The following is a 17159-nucleotide window of genomic DNA, read 5'->3' as shown; positions in this document are numbered from 1 at the left end:
CTCTTGTTTATAAAAATAAATCTCATGAAAGATGCACTTATTTCTATTAGTCTGCAATGTATATGTCTAGACTGATGAGCATTTTTTTCTTTTTTTTCAGTATAACCACTTGAAAACAGTAGTTGCTTCAAGGTAACAGAGTTTAAAAGTCCTCTGTGAAAAAATAAATATCATGTTTTAAGTTGATGAAGGCATGTATTTATAAGACTCTTTGATTTACGAGACTGCATTCAAAAAGCGAGAGTGTATTATTACCATCTTATTCTCAGATCAGGCCTGTAATCCAGTCATCCCGCTTATTGTTCAGGTGGGTGACTTATATTTCTTTCATAGGGAAGAAGCTAGTGACTCTTTTAAATTTGACTCCCTTTATTTTGTGAATATCTGGGGTTTGTGTGTGTGTGTTTTACTTTTTTCTTTCTTGAGGTATAATAATAAAACTAAAACTCAAAGCAACCATCATCTCAAAAGAGGTTTTGAGATTACAGTCTTTCAAAAACCATTACTTCAACTAAGCTTAAAACTGAATTTGTCAATTTGAATTAGACTCAGAAATAAAAGTGAATGTTATTGGAGCTATGAAATTGCTTATAACGGATGTTATGAGGGCGTAGCATAAATGTGGCAAACATCACAACAACCCTGTGAGGTAGTTTTAGGTTGAGAGAGAGTGACTGGCCCAAAATGAGCCACTGAGGGTAAACTTGAACTTGGGTCTCCTCGATGCTAGTCCAGTGCCTTTCACACGTCACTATATGTTACTGAACTGAAATGGTATATGTACATGCTTTTCATGCCTTTTGGAGATCTAAAAATGTTCCTCTCTATTTCACATTATTCTGCTACCTTTCTCTGCAAAAATTGCTATTGTGTGGTTTACACAAATGTTCCTATATTGCTTTATTGTAGCAGGTAAATTTTGGACTATTCTAACTTGTTCATAGTCTTCAAAAACAGTCCGAATTTGGGATTTTGTTTCCTAAAGACTAAGGTATTTAAACATACATCATATTGCCAATGTTATCTTTTTCTATGATGATTCTAATTTTTGACAATGGTTCCTTTCTGAGATTAACATTGGATGCATCCTCCCAAAAATATCTAATTTTTGATAAAGTGTGTGTGACCTCCCACTAGAATGCTATTAGTGTCTAAATCAAACATGTTATCGGCATTTTGCTTCTTTGTGTTGGTTGATTAAGGCACCATTAATACTTTTCCATTCAATCCATCATTATATAGCCATTTACAGAAAAATGCTATTATCTATTAAGAGCCATGGTGGCGCAGTGGTTAGAATGCAGTACTGCAGTTTACTTCTGCTGACTGCCAGCTGCCTGCAATTTGACAGTTCAAATCTCACCAGGGTCAAGGTTGACTCAGCCTTCCAGCCTTCTGAGGTCGGTAAAATGAGGACCCAGATTGTTGGGGACAATATGCTGACTCTGTAAACCGCTTAGAGAGGGCTGTGAAGCGGTATATATGTCTAAGTGCTATTGCTATCTCATCTGAGACCATTGATAAAAAGAAAGGGAGATGAATGTTATAATCATGTTAATGAGGTCTTGCAATGTGATATTAAAAGGTACGAAAGATGAGGTGAGACCTTAGGTAAATGTATGAACAGAACCCAAGGAACCACCACACATTTAGACAAGAAGGAAAGCATAGATGGTGGAGATAAATACTCCAGAAAGAACTGGAAGAATCAACAGGATTACACTCTTTATTTGCTAGTATAGCTAAACTAGCATGGTGACTCAGTTTACTGCAGGAGCAATAACTGTTTGTATTTGAATTGAATAAGATAATGAACATCTGTGTTCAAAGGTAGAATATAATGTTTACTGGCATTCTGTGCAGCAGCATGGCACCAAGACAGAGCAACACATTTTGCCAAACTTTATTAACTGGAAGACATAATCCAGGCTCTCAACCTTTACAACCTATTATCTAAATTCCCTGTGGAGTTAACACTGTAACCTCACTCCTCCTCCTCCATCATCTCTGGCTTGTTCTTAAAGCTTCAAAGACATTCTGAAGCCTTTGTTGAATTGATTATTAACTCTTCAAAGATATAATTAAACATTTGAACTTGAGTCCCCTTAAATAGAAGAATGCAAGAATGAAAATTGTGGCTACAATTGTTTTTCTTCCCTGTGACTCATCATAGTTCCGAAGGATGAATTAATGGACTGAAGCAAAGTATAAGAGTTTTGAAAGAACCCAGGGGCAGTAATCTGAAGGTCTTCCCTCCCCCTCTCAACAGCCTGGAGTGAAAATAATTGAAAGTCTGAATTAAACTGAAATAGAACTTTAAGGACGAAAACTAAATGGACTTTTAAATTCCACTGATTTATTTATATGTGTGTGTGTACACACACATATACATGTACACACACACATATATACCGGTGTATGTGTGTGTGTGTGTGTGTGTGTGTATACACACACACACATTTGCTGATGCTTTATTTAAACTAAATTTGTATATCAGTGATAGCATGACCACATGCCATACACTAAATAAATAATAAGTAGGAAGCTACAAAGCATTTACATTCCTGCTGAAATTAAATATACCTAATTTTAGCAAAACTTTGTCATTCAGTGGTATTCATTATAAGTACACTACATGTTTATTTGTATTCTTATATGTATTTCTTGTGGGCAAAATATATGGCAATATTTTGCCCAAAAGGGACTCATATTTCCTGGTCTATTCCTATCAGCTATCCTATATAAGAGTAATAATAGAGGCACATTGTTAGAGTTTTCAACAATAGTGATTAGTGAAAGTGGCAAAGAGGCTGGAAATTGAAAACTACAGTTCAAGCTTCAGTTACAGTGGCTAGGAGAAACTCAGCTGTGGATTTCCCATTTTTTTACCTAACTCGCCTCCAATGGAATATATGACTAGACAACAGCTGCTAGCTACTGTAAGACGGCTGCACAATGGATGGGAAAATTTGTCTCTATAGTAACCACAAAGGCATTGGATGTGCTTACTGAAAAAGTCATCTGGTCAGTGCAGATAAACTTCAAGGGAAATTAGCTCATTTCATCTGATAGTACATACAGAAACATCTGCCTCTGTTTTATAGTGTGATAACATGAGACATGAGACCATTTTAAGATTTCTGAAAGTCAAGAACTGACATACATTTAGACAGACTCTTTCTTCTAACTGAAATTTTAGGTAAATATCTCAATAGCATTTAATGTTTTGACTGTTAAAAAAATTTCTGCCAAAAGAGGTATGCTAATAAAAAGTTTTAAAATGTATTTTTTGTCATTTTGCAAAGTCACATTTTAACGTTTTAAATAACCAAATCTGTCTCTCAATGACAGAAAAAATATTCAAAACAAAAAGAACATTTGATAAAGATTATCCAGTGAACCTAAATTGCAGTTTCCAGAAATCTCATACTGTATATGCAATAATTGAATTATTGCATATACAGTATGACATCCTTACATCCTGTATATGCAATAATCCTTAATTGGATTATTGCATATACAGCCTGACATCCTTGGTTCCTTAAGGACAAATTCTTCCAAATACTGTATTTACACAGGTGGTTGTTTATTGCTTGCTTTGTATTAAGCAGTTCACCATTGACATTTCATCATTGTTCAGATACAGCATCTTACATGATTGTTCAGATACAATACATTAATAAAGTAGGACACATATTTACTGGGGCAAGAGGTAATATGCTGAATAATTTCAGTCTTTCAAACAGGTGTCAAAAAGAAAAAGAAGTTTAGTTTTACCTCTCAGAATTTGTGAATTTGGTGGCTATCTAAAGAAGATGATAAAGAATGTTAGGTAGGCCATCTTAAAGGCATTTAGCTAAAAGACTACATAATTGCTTGTTGCCTATTTTTAACAGTTCTTTTCTATGATGGCTTTACTACAAGTAGTCCTTGATTTATAACAGTTCGTTTAATGATTGTTCGAAGTTACAATGGCACTGAAAAAGTGACTTATGACCATGGTTCACACTTATGACTGTGGCAGCATCTCCATGGTCATGTGACTTACATTCGGATGCTTGACAACTGGTTTATATTTATGACGGTTGTAGTGTGCTGGGGGTCATATGACCATCTTTTGCGACCTTCTGACAAGCAAAGTCAACGGAGAAGCCAGATTCACTTAACAACCATTTCACTAATTTAACAACTGCAGTGGTTCACTTAACAAATTTCTGGCAAGAAAAGTTGTAGAATGGGTCAAAACTCATTTAATAAATTTCTCACTTAGTAACATAAATTCTGGGTTCAATTGTGGTCATAAGTCGAGGACTACCTGAATTGGTAAACTTGATCCTCATGGCTGAATAGGATTTTGTTTATCAAATTGGTTGCAAGTTATATGTGCAGATCAGGTTGAGACCAAGGGAGGGGATAAGTGTGTCATTAGTGTCCAGTCCTTTCAATGTTCACACACTATTTAAGTCCAGCCCACCCTGAATTCTGTTGATTCTTGTCTACGGCCAATTTGCTGTCACCATTAGTAGTTCAGACTCTTATAGAGAGTGTTAACTTGCAATAAACTTGTATTCATTTGAACTGCATTGATTCCTGGTTTCCTGTGCTTGATAGTTTGGTTTCTATGGACATGAAATAAGTGACCCCTACTTCCTGTTACAGGTAGACCTGGTTTAGCAATTAGCTTGCTAACTAATCCTTTACAATGAATCCTCACATTTATGACCTTCAAAGGTCTGTATAGCAAAATAAAGCTGAAGTAAAATATAAGCAAACAGTTATACTTAGCGACCACTTTACTTATTGACCAAGTTGCCAGTCCCAATTTTGGTTGTTAAATGAAGACCACCTGTAAAATCAGAAAGGACTTAAACGAATTCATAGACATGTTGATACTGTAATTGTGCTTTGTTGATAACAGTTGAGCCACCAGTGAAGTAAAAGAACTTGAGCTTTGTTACTGGTGAGCTTTGGCATCTTCAAGGGGAAAGGGAAGATTTTTTTCCTCATAACTGCATCATCAAAGTTTGGGACTTTGGGCAGTGAGGGGATTCCTCTTAGGGCATGAATGGATTTCTCATGTAAGATTTGAAGACGCTTAGGTAATTGTGGCTGGTCAATACCTCTGAATTCTTGAAGTTGTGGACAGAGTGCATAATGGGAGTCTAGCAATTTGTGCTCTAAAGCAGGGGTGTCAAACCCAAGGTCCGGGGTCCACCCTGGAAACAGCAAAGGACCAGCCCGCGGTGCCTCCACCAGCAAAAAGGGAGCTCAGGAGAGCCGCAGGCTAAACATTACTGCGTCACATTTTGCGGCTCCAAAAACAGTTTTTGCTCATTGCTGCTCATAATAAATACACTAATTGTAATATTCTCCGAATCAGAAGCTTGATTCAAACAGGAAGGCAGTGTTGCCAGCTGTAGGAATTCGACCTTTTGAGACAAGTGAAATAATACCATGATTATGAAATATGATGTAACATTATGACCTCTGCCAGGCAAAGGTTCAAAGCACTTCCTAGTGATGTATGTGTAATTGTAGTTGAGCCATTTATGTAGCATTGCAAGTATCAGCATAACTTTGAATTATAATTTTTATGCCAGGCTGTATTTTATCTGTTTCATTTGTTCCTAGAAATCTCAGAGCAAGGTGGTAAACCAAAGACACACACATATTGAGGAAGAGAGAAGAAAATAACCATGCCTGATGTTCTAGTCATAACCATGAGCCATGGTCCTTAGAGAGCCTATCTTAATAAGTTGACAAATGCTGAGAAGATTTCAAATGGCATCCAACACTCTCCCTTATAGTTATCTTTTTTTAAAAAAATATCGCCCATTATTCACTTCTTCGATAGGACTTCATGTCAACTAGAAAAGGTACTGCCCCAAATCTTGTCCCAAGCTCAGATTTTTTTAAAAATAGGTTTTAATTTTTTTTTTACACCTAACATTCGTCCTCACCATGTTTCCCCATTGCATCTCTTGCAATTGTATGTTTCATTGCCTCTCCTGCAATTATATGTATAAATAATACATATATTATTTGTTTGTCATCTTCTCCATAGATCTCATCTTACTTTTCTCCCACGGGCTATTGTTAAAATCACATATGTTAGAAGTACATTAAATGCCAAAACTGGCAAGAGGATGGGTCTTCAAATATATGTGATTCAGAAAGGCAATTTTTGAATGAAAGAAGAATCCACTCTACAATCTTCCGTAATTTGGGAATTTCACATAATGATGGGGAAATCCCCATTGTTTATATTGTATGCTAACATTTCCTCATTCTTATGTTTTCCAGACGTGTTGGGACTATACTTTCCAAAATTGCCAACCTATGGCTATAACTTCTTGAAATAATAGTCTGCCACTTCTGGAAGCCACAGCTTGGGGAAAGGAAATATTGACAGTGGGTTCTCTCTCTCCAGCCAGCATATAAATGAGGGCATAGTATTTTGATGATAAAGCAACTGGAATATATTTGAACAACAAGCTATAAACAACTCCATTTTTGAAAGAGACTTTCAACCTAAGCATATTAAACAGCACACACAATGGGAGCATTTGTACACAGCCTTTAAAGATTCAATAATAAATCAAATGAAGAAGGGTGTTATTTTTGCTGAGTAACTGAATCTTAACCAGCTAATTCATGCTCCAAATTGGCCTGTGTTTCTTTCAGTTCAGTTCATTTGAATGAAAATATTTTCATCCAGCCTAGCTAATTGTTGAAGGCAGTGGTAAATACTGAGCAAATGAGCTTGGCACACTTACGATTTGAAAGTTACTACTATTAACTATTAGTACACATCTGTGATGTGAGCAGCCTACAGACCTCAGTGTTACTATTACTGTAGATGTATGGAGCACTGTGACACAGGCTTGGGAGAGAATTCAAATAGGTTGACGGAATATAGTGTAAAGTCTCAAACCCAAATAGAGTGTCTGAACTCACAATGTTTCATAGCTTTTAAAAGAATGTTCAGAGTTGGGAGTAAGTAGCAATTAGTAAAATAAAAAAATAATGTAAAGGAGAATTATTCTGATTTTGCTTTCTGATTTGGTTGCCAAAGGATGAAATAAATGTTGGGAGTTCTGTAGCATATTTGGTAGTTTTTCATGCAGCTTTAGTTCAATAACAGAAAAAGTTTGAAAAGCAAGTACTTGATTAACCAGTTTTGATGCCAGATGTAATTTCAATTTTGTTGTATATATGATGTACAATGACAATAAAGGCTATACTAATTTCCAATCTTTTTGTAGCCAAGAACTTTTTAGACCTTTCCAGTAATACTGAGATCCTGTTATTATTTGTAGAAAGAGAGAAATTATTTCCAAGGAAAACTCCTGAACCCTTTAACAAAGGAAACATTCAGTTGACAATCAGTGGGAAGGAAAACTTTGAAAAACCAGTCTCATTAATTGGTTATGAAACAAGGCGAGCCATGTCAGAGGTAGAGAACATGCACTTATCATGTAGTAGGAAATTCCAGAATGACAAGGATTTTTCCTAAACAGACCTATCTTCTTCCAGACAAAAATAGGCATGGGAAATCTTACCTATAGATTTTGAGGAGGAACTCTTATACAGATAAGAGCTCAAGCAAGTTTATGGGTTGGATGATCCTTCAAACAACCTAATCTCGAACCCATTCTGGACTTTCACTGGAATCTGTTCGGGACTAGGTTGTTTGAAGGATGATTCTGGTCTTTCACCTGAATCGCACAAACATTTTAACTTGAGGCCAAAAATACAGTAGCATATCTGGCACTAAACTGGAGTTCGTCCAGATGTTGATCAACTAGTCCCTAAAATAATTGAGTCTCTGTATTCTGTCCTATTTTCTGAATCGTCTTTAAAGACAGTCCTGGGTGTTCCATGTTGTAGTAGTTGACCTTCTGTAACTGCGTGATCACTTATTCTCCTTTCTTGGATTGAGTACAGTACAGGTTTCTTGTTATGTATGCTTACAACTCCAGCCTCAATCTGATCTAACAAATGTAGAACATAGAATAATAGAGTTGGAGGTTTTCTAGTCCAAGGAGACCCTATACTATTTCAAATAAATGATTACCCAGTCTCTTTTTGAAAGCCTCCAATAATGGAGCAACCACAGCAAGATGTTTAGGACTCACTGTTAGGAATTTTCTCCTTAGTTCTAGGTTGCTTCTCTCCTTGGTTAGTTTCCATCCATTGTTTCTCGTCTTGCCTTTTGGTTCTTTGGAAAATAGTTGACCACCTCATCTTTGTAGGAGTCCCTCAAATATTGGAACACTGCTATCATATCTCCCTTAGTCCTTCTTTTCATTAGACTAGACGTAGCGAATTCCTGTAGGCTGTTTTAGTCTACAGCCCCCTAATCATTTTTGTTGCTCTTCCCTGCACTCTTTCCAGAGTCTCAACATCTTTTTTATGTGGTGACCAGAACTGGATGAAGTATTCCAGATGTGGTCTTACTAAAGCTTATAAGGGTTGAACATTGGATTATGTTCCAAAAGAAAACTTTTTGCTTTCCAAAAAAAATTAGGTTTCATTTTTTTAAAATGCAATATAAATGGAAATAGCTGATAAGAATATCAGCCTAACTCTAACCAGATAACATGGCTAAATTTGAAGTTGTTGGTGCCGGATAACAGTTGTAAAAAAGAAAGAAGTCCTTAGTATGTATGCCCTTTATGGCATAAGGCGTAGTCACTTGAAGGACCACCTGTCTCCTATAACATGTACCCAATTCAGTCCTGCAGGTTGGCACGTTCCGGGATCCTTTAATTAAACAGTGTCATCATTGGAAGCCTGCCTTCTCGGTGGTTCTTCTCCTAGGCCTTTGGTGAGAGAGAATAAGATCTCTCACTTCATCACACTTGCCATCTTTTCTTTTTATCCTTTATTGATTTGGTTGTGATTTATTTGATTTATTATTATTTGAGCCATCAAGATTCATTGAGAGTTGGGTAGCATACAAGCAGCCTGCTGCTGCTGTTGTTATATTTGCCTCTTAATATTGAAACTCCTGAAATACCAGTTTATTGAGGAATGGTAGGCAGGGTATACTGAAGTAATTCACAAAGAATTGTTTATTTGCCTTTCTAATGATTAGCACATTTTATTGTAAATGTAAACAGCAGAGGCTTTCGCCTCTAAGCAGCTATTCTGACAGCTGTCTCTAAATATAGCAACAAATATCAATCAGCCACCTCCTCCTCCTCCTCCTGCAGTGGATTTATTGAGCTTATACAAGGGAAGATATTAAAAAAAAAAACACTTGTGTGTCACCAAGCCAAGGGTTGGGGAGGGGAATTTGCCAGTTGCTAATAGTTACCTGGCATTTTTGTGTATGACCATGAAGAACAGCTTGTGCCCTTTCACCTCAGATGTTTCCAGAATAACATGGGTCTCATTTAGGTCAATATGCCTTTATCGAAATGTCAGGAGTGAAAAATGTGTCTTGGTGTAAGCTGACTGGTCCTTCTTTCCAATTGCAGGAGTTTATAGAACAATCAATGTTCTCTAAGCTTGTCTGCATGTCATGCAAAGAACGGGATGGCAGTAACCATTGACTGTATGTCTGTTTCATTGTCTTTAGGGCAGCACACATTTGCATATTTGTCAGTGTTCCTGTTACCCAGCAAATCATGGAGGGTCTTTAAAAACCCACAGCTCTTATGCAAATTTCCTGCATGCTATTCCCTTATTCCACAAACCCACACATTGTGACTCTAAAGGCATCCGTAATTTATCCCCTTGCTTCTTTCTACTTTCCTACCCTTCTTACAATATTAAAGTCTAATTTGCATGTAGGAAATTTTGGTTCACTACACCTCGTTATTTTCTCTTTCTCATAGTCAATTAATTATAGTTGTCATTATATTTTCTTAGTTTAAAAAAAGATCCTTTTGCAGAATTACTACAGCATAGTTTATGTATAAAAATTCTGATGTTATTTCTTTTTTAAAAAATGAGCAGTTGGCTTCTTTATTTGCACATTAGGTATTTGCATGCAGGGCAATGTGGAACCTACTTTTCCACTTATATATGTAGTGAAAAAGACATAGGAAAGTCAAACATTTTAAAGCTAAATTTAATTAGAGTGCTAGTAGTGGTTCCAAGTATCTATATACAAGTTTATACAACAATTCACCGATAAACATTTTACTAAATAAAAACATGAATTTAATAGAAGAATATATAAGCAATTTTATTATTCTATCAAAATTTTGCTTATTCTTTTTTGGCATTATTTCTACTAGAAACTTTAGTTTTTACCAAGTTTTGCAATGAATTGAACAGCTGGTATATAAAAATGTAATTTCTTGTTGTTGCATTTGTAGGTATTTTTCTAATATGACTTCAAAAATTGAAATTTAAGGTGTAGTTTTAATTTAATTCTGAGATACTATTAAACTTTATTAATTTTGGACTTTACATGCACAGAATTGTCCTTTAATGTAGAGGCCTTTTTATGTTTTTCAGGCATATGTTTTTCAAGATATGATGATCAAAATGTGATTAAAATGCAAATCAAGAATTTTTAATTTAACTTAATTTTTAATTTAAAATTTAATTTAATTTAATTTTTAATTGTGTTCTGGACTGTTGTTGAAGATTATTATTCTGCAACTATTATTCTTTAGATGGGTGAGGGCTACAGCTATCTTGAATTTCCGATCAGGAAGCACATCATATTGGGAGGTGATTGTCACAATTTATTTTAAGACTCCCAGACCTGATATTCCATTTTCTCCAAATAGCATATGCAAAGCATTAAAAGCATATTAAATTAATCAGGCTCCGTATCTGTTTCCTCTAGGAAATTGTATTAGTGGTATTTTTTGGAACTGAATATGTGGTTCGATTGTGGTCTTCAGGATGCCGCAGTAAATATGTTGGCTTCTGGGGAAGGCTTCGTTTTGCTAGAAAACCCATTTCTATCATTGGTGAGTATGTGTGGTTTTGTATAGTATGATTTTTTATTTTAAATTAGAAAATAGAAAATATTTGCTGCATTATCTAAGAAGGGCTGATTGTCTCTGTTTTGAATTACAGACTAATCACATGTATAGATTTGATGTATGATCATGATGGAAAACCAGAAGAAATATTAATAGGAAAATTATTCTAATGAAAGCTTGTTTAAGATGTTGAACTTAGGATCACTGACTGTGGACAATCAGACAAGGAGAGTGGGCACTGCCATTATTCTTTCCATTCTTCGTTGTTAGGGTACTTCTATAACCAGTAGACCTACAAAACCTTGGACTTGGGGTCTCAAAACTTTCCAGGGATTTAAATAAATTGTGATTTTTAATGTGGTAAGAAAATATCAAATCAAATTCAGTTTTTGATCGCATTCCGTTCCAACCATTTTTTTCTAATCATACAAAACTTCAGTGTAGTTCCTAATATTACAATAAAGAGAGAAATGATAAGATTTAAAAAGATTCATTAAGATTCGTTAATGTATCCCTACATTAATGAAATGATGGAACCAGTGGTTGTATCTCTATGTTCCCAGAAGAGTGATTTGGAAGTTAATATTTCAATCCCCAAAGAGTATAATATTAGTCATTAGTAACTATACTGTTTCTATGTGAAATAGGCAGATACAAATATGATAAAGTAAAATAAATATTATTTATTCTGAATAATGGAGTGCCCTTGTAAACTATTCCAGAGCAGCAGTAAATTGAATTTCCATGTTTCAGAAATGGACACATAATGTTCACAGACTCTATATAACACCCTATATGATTTCATAATGAGCGTATGCACTGTTTGTTCCTCACAAAAGAGTATATCTTTTTCTCACAAAAAAGTGCAGGTGGGAAGATAAAATTGCTTCATTTGGAAGTGGTTCTTTCCTTGCTTTTCTCTACTCAACCAAATTGATGAAAGGGCATTCCTATCTTCATTATTTTTTTCAAAGAATGCATCCTTGCTCTACCAGTGTTGCATGATTAAGTAATAAATGTTTTCAAGAAAATATATGAAGAGATAATTGGTACAAAATGTTTTACAGATGGGACATAACTCTGTCCATAATTGTAAAAATAGATAAATCATACAATAATCAATGTTGTGACACAGAAAAAAAAACACATATTATCGTATGTAGCAGCTATGTACAAGTTCAAAAGATACTGGAAATTAACACACCGCCTTATTAAAAGAAATCTTAAAAACAATTATTGCCTTGAAACCTCCTCTACATCTTAGTAAATATGATACTGTACATGAAATCTTTATAAAAATCTTTTTTAAAAAAAGTATTTAAAACAATAGTAAATATTTGACTGTGCACAAAGTCTTTATAAAAATACAAGCAAAGGAAAAGGAAAATAGCAAGGCAAATGTGTATAATCAAATATTAATTATCAGTGGTTACTGAACACCTACCATCTAAATAGAAGTACAATATTTTAGCATAAAATCTAAATATGTGCAAGGCACATACACTTTTAAATCTACATTTATTTGTTTATCTGTTTTTAATTTCCAGATCTTATTGTAGTTGTTGCCTCCATGATAGTACTATGTGTTGGTTCAAAAGGTCAAGTTTTTGCAACTTCGGCAATCAGGTAAATATGTTAATTGCAAGTTTATACAGGTAATCCTCAACTTGACATCTCAATAGAGCCTGGAAGATTTATTTTTTAAGTGGTGTGTTTATCAAGTCGGGCATAAAATTGGCTGCACCCAATTTTAATGATCATATTTTGCGATGATCATTAAGCTACTCTCCCACAGTCATTAAGTGAGACATCACATTAACTTGTGACCTCCTGCTAGCTTCCCCATTGACTTTGCTTGTCAGAAACCAGCTGGGAAAGTCACAAATAGTGATTGCGTGAATGTAGGATGCTGCAATCGTGATAAGAGCAAACCAGATCTCAATTACATGAATACAGGGATGCCATTGTAACTAATCATCGTTAAGTGAAGACTACCTGAACATATATTATTTCCTGTTGTTTTTCTTTTCTACAATCAGACTTCTATTTCCAAACTGTATTTTAATTAGTTATCTTCCATTTTCTTTGAATAAACCTATTTTCTCCCCCAGAGGCATCCGGTTTCTGCAGATTCTGCGCATGCTTCATGTAGATCGGCAGGGTGGCACGTGGAGACTATTGGGATCTGTAGTGTTCATACATAGACAGGTATGCAAAATTGGGAACTGTGAGTATTTATTTCTTTATTGTTGGGAATCTAGATTCACATTATTTTTGGAGCACCCAAAGGTGTCATTCCAAAAAACTCTACATGGATTAAAGACAAAGATGTTCTAGCTTTGCCTACACATTCTCTGACTTCCCAACATGGACTGGAAAGTCTGCAGAGGAAACTGTACTTCTGGGCTCTGGAGAAGTTTAGAGTCTTCTCCAAGACTCAGTAGGACCAATAGAAAGTCATTTGAACATTTGCTAAATGAATGGTTGTAAGTTGAGAACTACCTGTAAGTGAAATCTGGCCAGAAAATAACGTGATATGAACTCTTGTCATTTTAGTTGAATATATGCTGAATTAAAAGGCTTATATCCCATAATAGATTCGCTCTACATCTATGATTGTATCATTACAGAGTATCACAGATTTATACATTTTTAAAGTAAATGCAATACTTTTATGTGTCTGTGTATGTTTATACTGTATGTATGTATATTTTACAACTGTTATACAGATAAAATATAGGGAAAGAGCCAAATACATTTACTTGAGATCTTGGAGGATATGTATGTAAATGTATATAAATTACATACATACATAGGTACATGCATAAATCTTTGACTTGGTTTTGTAGAAATCCAGAACTGAGATGAAGTTTGTTCAGATCAGGGGCGGGTTCCAAATCCCGTTGCTACCAGTTTGCTCGTGCATGCGGTGCGGCGCTTCTGCGCATGCGCAGAAGCATCTGGGTGGGTGGGCGGAGTGTCCCGCCGCTGCTGCTACTGGTTCGCCCGATCCAGTGCGAACCGGAAGCAACCCACCACTGGTTCATCTGTTCCTCTTTGGGTAAATGAAAGTCTGTTCTGAATTACTCAATTCAGTGCATAGGCTAGTTAGCAACCATATGTTTTATTTTCATTGTACAAGTAGTCCTGTAGTAGTGACCATTCGAAGTCATCACAGCACTGAAAAAAATGACTTATGACCATTTTTCACACTTATGACCATTGAAATATCCCCGTGGTCACATGATCAAAATTCAGATGCTTGGCAACTGACTCATATTTATGACAGTTGCAGTGTCCTGTGATCCCCTTTTGTGACTGTCTGACAAGCAAATTCAATGGGGAAACCCATTTCACTTAATAACAGTGGCAAGAAAAGTGGCAAACTGGACAAAACTCACTTAACAAATGTCTCACTTAGCAACAGAAACTTTGGGTTCAATTGTGGTGGTAAGTCAAGGACTACAGGAAACAGTGTGGTTGTTTGTGTGTGTGTGTGTGTGAGAGAGAGAGAGAGAGAGAGAGAGAGGGAGAGAGGGAGAGAGGGAGGGAGGGAGGGAGGGAGGGAGGGAGGGAGGGAGAGATTTAGATTGGTAGTGTTTGGAAAAGGAACATTTAAAACATTTATGCCATTGTAGTCCCAAAACAAGTAGGATTAACTGTTCCTGTCAATTGATTTGCCCCAACAAGATATGGTTTATTTCAGTGATTCCCTTCTTGACTGTATTAATTGAAATGTGGAAAGACTGATCTAGATCATGACCTTAGTATGGGACAAGAATTAGAGTCACACCCTTCATTAAGGTTTCCAGTTGGATTAGAGTAAAAATATAGGACAAAGAACTAGAGTCACACCCTACTTCATTAAGGTTTCCAGTTGGATTAACTTTGTTTACTCTAGAGTAAAAATGACTTGTGGTTTGGCCATTAATACTCTGAACATATTTGAAACTGATAGTTATTTTTTCCCAGTCTGGAAGGAATGGAAACAGGAAAATTAGAGGTTTCTTGCATAATTGTAGATTGTGGCAAAGGGTGGAGCAAAAGGATTACATGCAGATTCGATAGTCCTGTGCATATCTTGGTTCGATGAATTAGAAAAAAACATCTCAATGTGGTCAGTCTAGTAGTTTATAGAAAGATGGAATATATGCAAGCTTTTTTTGCTGAAACTCCCAGTGGATGATAGGTCTGATATTACATTATTAAAATAACTTCTAAGTACATATTAGATCATTTTGAAATGCAAAATATTTTGATAAAGAAATTTTACTAAAATGTTTTTTGATAAATCATGCAGTTCCTATATTGTTAAAAAAATATTTCAAAGTCCTTCCAACTACCAATGACTAGATCTGACTTTAAAGTAATTTCTACTTCTCTCATATAACATGCTATGACCTACGTATACCCTGAGTAAAAGATATATGGTTTTCAAATCAGAAGTGTTGTTTTATTCACATGCACATTTAATCAATGAATTAACACTCATATAATTAAACTGACACGGCATTCTTTAATTGAGTGTCAGGTTTAGTTGTTAAATTTGTTACAACTCAACATTATAGTTTGTGAAATCCAAGTTTCATCCATGCCTATTTCCATGATGCTTTTCACAATTTAATCAGCAAATGCTATTTACTCTGCATGCTAACCTAGGACCATCTGCTTAGCAAACATTTTGCTTTCAATTTGAGGAATGGATTGAAGCCATTAAATAAAATTGTGTAGAATTTATAATTTTTTTTCCATCTAGCATTGATATAAATTAATTTAGATTTAGGCTTCCTTCAACACAAATTAGGAATTTTTCACATTCAGGGCTTTTAGACTGAGCTGTTAGCTTTTCAGAATTAGGCTTTCTGGCACTTAAAATTCTCTCTCTTTTGATGTTACCAAATAATACTGGAAAATAATAAGCCGACTGAAGTATAAACTTGAGCATCAGGTATTATTTTTTCAAAATAGCTTCTGAAGACAGCAGAATTCCCTATATGGTTAATTATTCACTAATTGGTTCTTTTTCTTCTTTTAGGAATTGATAACTACCCTGTATATTGGGTTTCTGGGCTTGATTTTTTCTTCATATTTCGTGTATTTGGCTGAAAAAGATGCTGTGAATGACTCAGGCGAGCATGAATTTAGCAGCTATGCTGATGCACTTTGGTGGGGAGTAGTAAGTATATAAAAGTATCAAATGTGATATTATGTATTTTTAATTAGGAAATATGTCACTATCTAAATTATTGGAAGAAAAAGTACATTGTGTTCTTATTCTTATAATTTCATGATAATCAGGTTCAGATTTTTGAGTGTTTGCTTCCTTCTATTAAGGCCACAAATAGCTTAGAATAGAAAAGTGCAGATTCCTTAATTCTGTATCTGATGGATCACCCAAACTAGTTGCAATGGAAAGATTTTGTTTCTACAACTAGAGCTTACTGTGTTATTTGAAATTGGACATTTTAGTTTTCATGTTAACTATAAAAACAGTTGTCCAATCATAATTAGGATTAACCAAGAGCCACGGAGGCACAGTGGTTAGGGTGCAGTACTGCAGGCTACTTTTGCTGATCACCGGCTGCCAGCAGTTTGGCAGATCGAATCTCATCAGGCTCAAGGTTGACTCTGCCTTCCGTCCTTCCGAGATGGGTAATATGAGGATCCAGATTGTTGGGGGCAATATGCTGACTCTGAAAACTGCTTAGAGAGGTCTGTAAAGCACTGTGAAGCATTATATAAGTCTAAGTGCTAAGAACACTCAAATAGAAAGTTCCATTGTCAATACAATAATGGTGACACTTGACGAAGGAAGCAAAAGCCATGCAGCACCTTATTAATCTGAAAGAAAGATTTAAATTATAAAATATCAGAAACTAAATTTATTTACTTATTTATTAATATTATTATTAATAATATTATATAATATATTATATATATTATATAATAATTATATATTATATAATAATATAATAATTTATTACTATTATTATTATTAATAATAATAATAATAATCTTAGTATTAAATAAGAAAAGTACAATCTTAATTTGTTAATGAAAAATAAGAAACCTGTCAAGGTGAGGTTTCTAAGAGCTGTTTAAATTTTCTTTTCATGCATTCTGTAAGACTAATGGACTAAAGCTTTGCTTAAGAGATAAGGCTGAAATGCTCATCTGTTCTTCATTTGCCATATTTTAAACAACTCC

General features: G+C 35.1%; 1 protein-coding gene across 2 annotated transcripts in view; it reads left to right on the top strand.

Moving 5' to 3' along the window:
- Positions 1-17159, top strand: part of KCNQ1 (potassium voltage-gated channel subfamily Q member 1) — a 364521-nt gene that overhangs the window by 72329 nt on the left and 275033 nt on the right. For both annotated transcript variants that reach the window (XM_034416897.3, XM_034416896.3), the window contains exons 3-6: positions 10811-10937; positions 12500-12578; positions 13064-13160; positions 15988-16128. In XM_034416897.3, coding sequence (XP_034272788.1) covers positions 10811-10937; positions 12500-12578; positions 13064-13160; positions 15988-16128 — 444 coding nt within the window. The remainder of the gene's footprint in view (positions 1-10810; positions 10938-12499; positions 12579-13063; positions 13161-15987; positions 16129-17159) is intronic.

This window comes from Pantherophis guttatus, chromosome 1 (genome assembly GCF_059756535.1).
Source record: "Pantherophis guttatus breed Tessera chromosome 1, ASM5975653v1, whole genome shotgun sequence".
Lineage (NCBI taxonomy): Eukaryota > Metazoa > Chordata > Lepidosauria > Squamata > Colubridae > Pantherophis > Pantherophis guttatus.
Note: the sequence above shows the minus strand (reverse complement) of the source record. Positions and strands in the feature narration are given on the sequence as shown.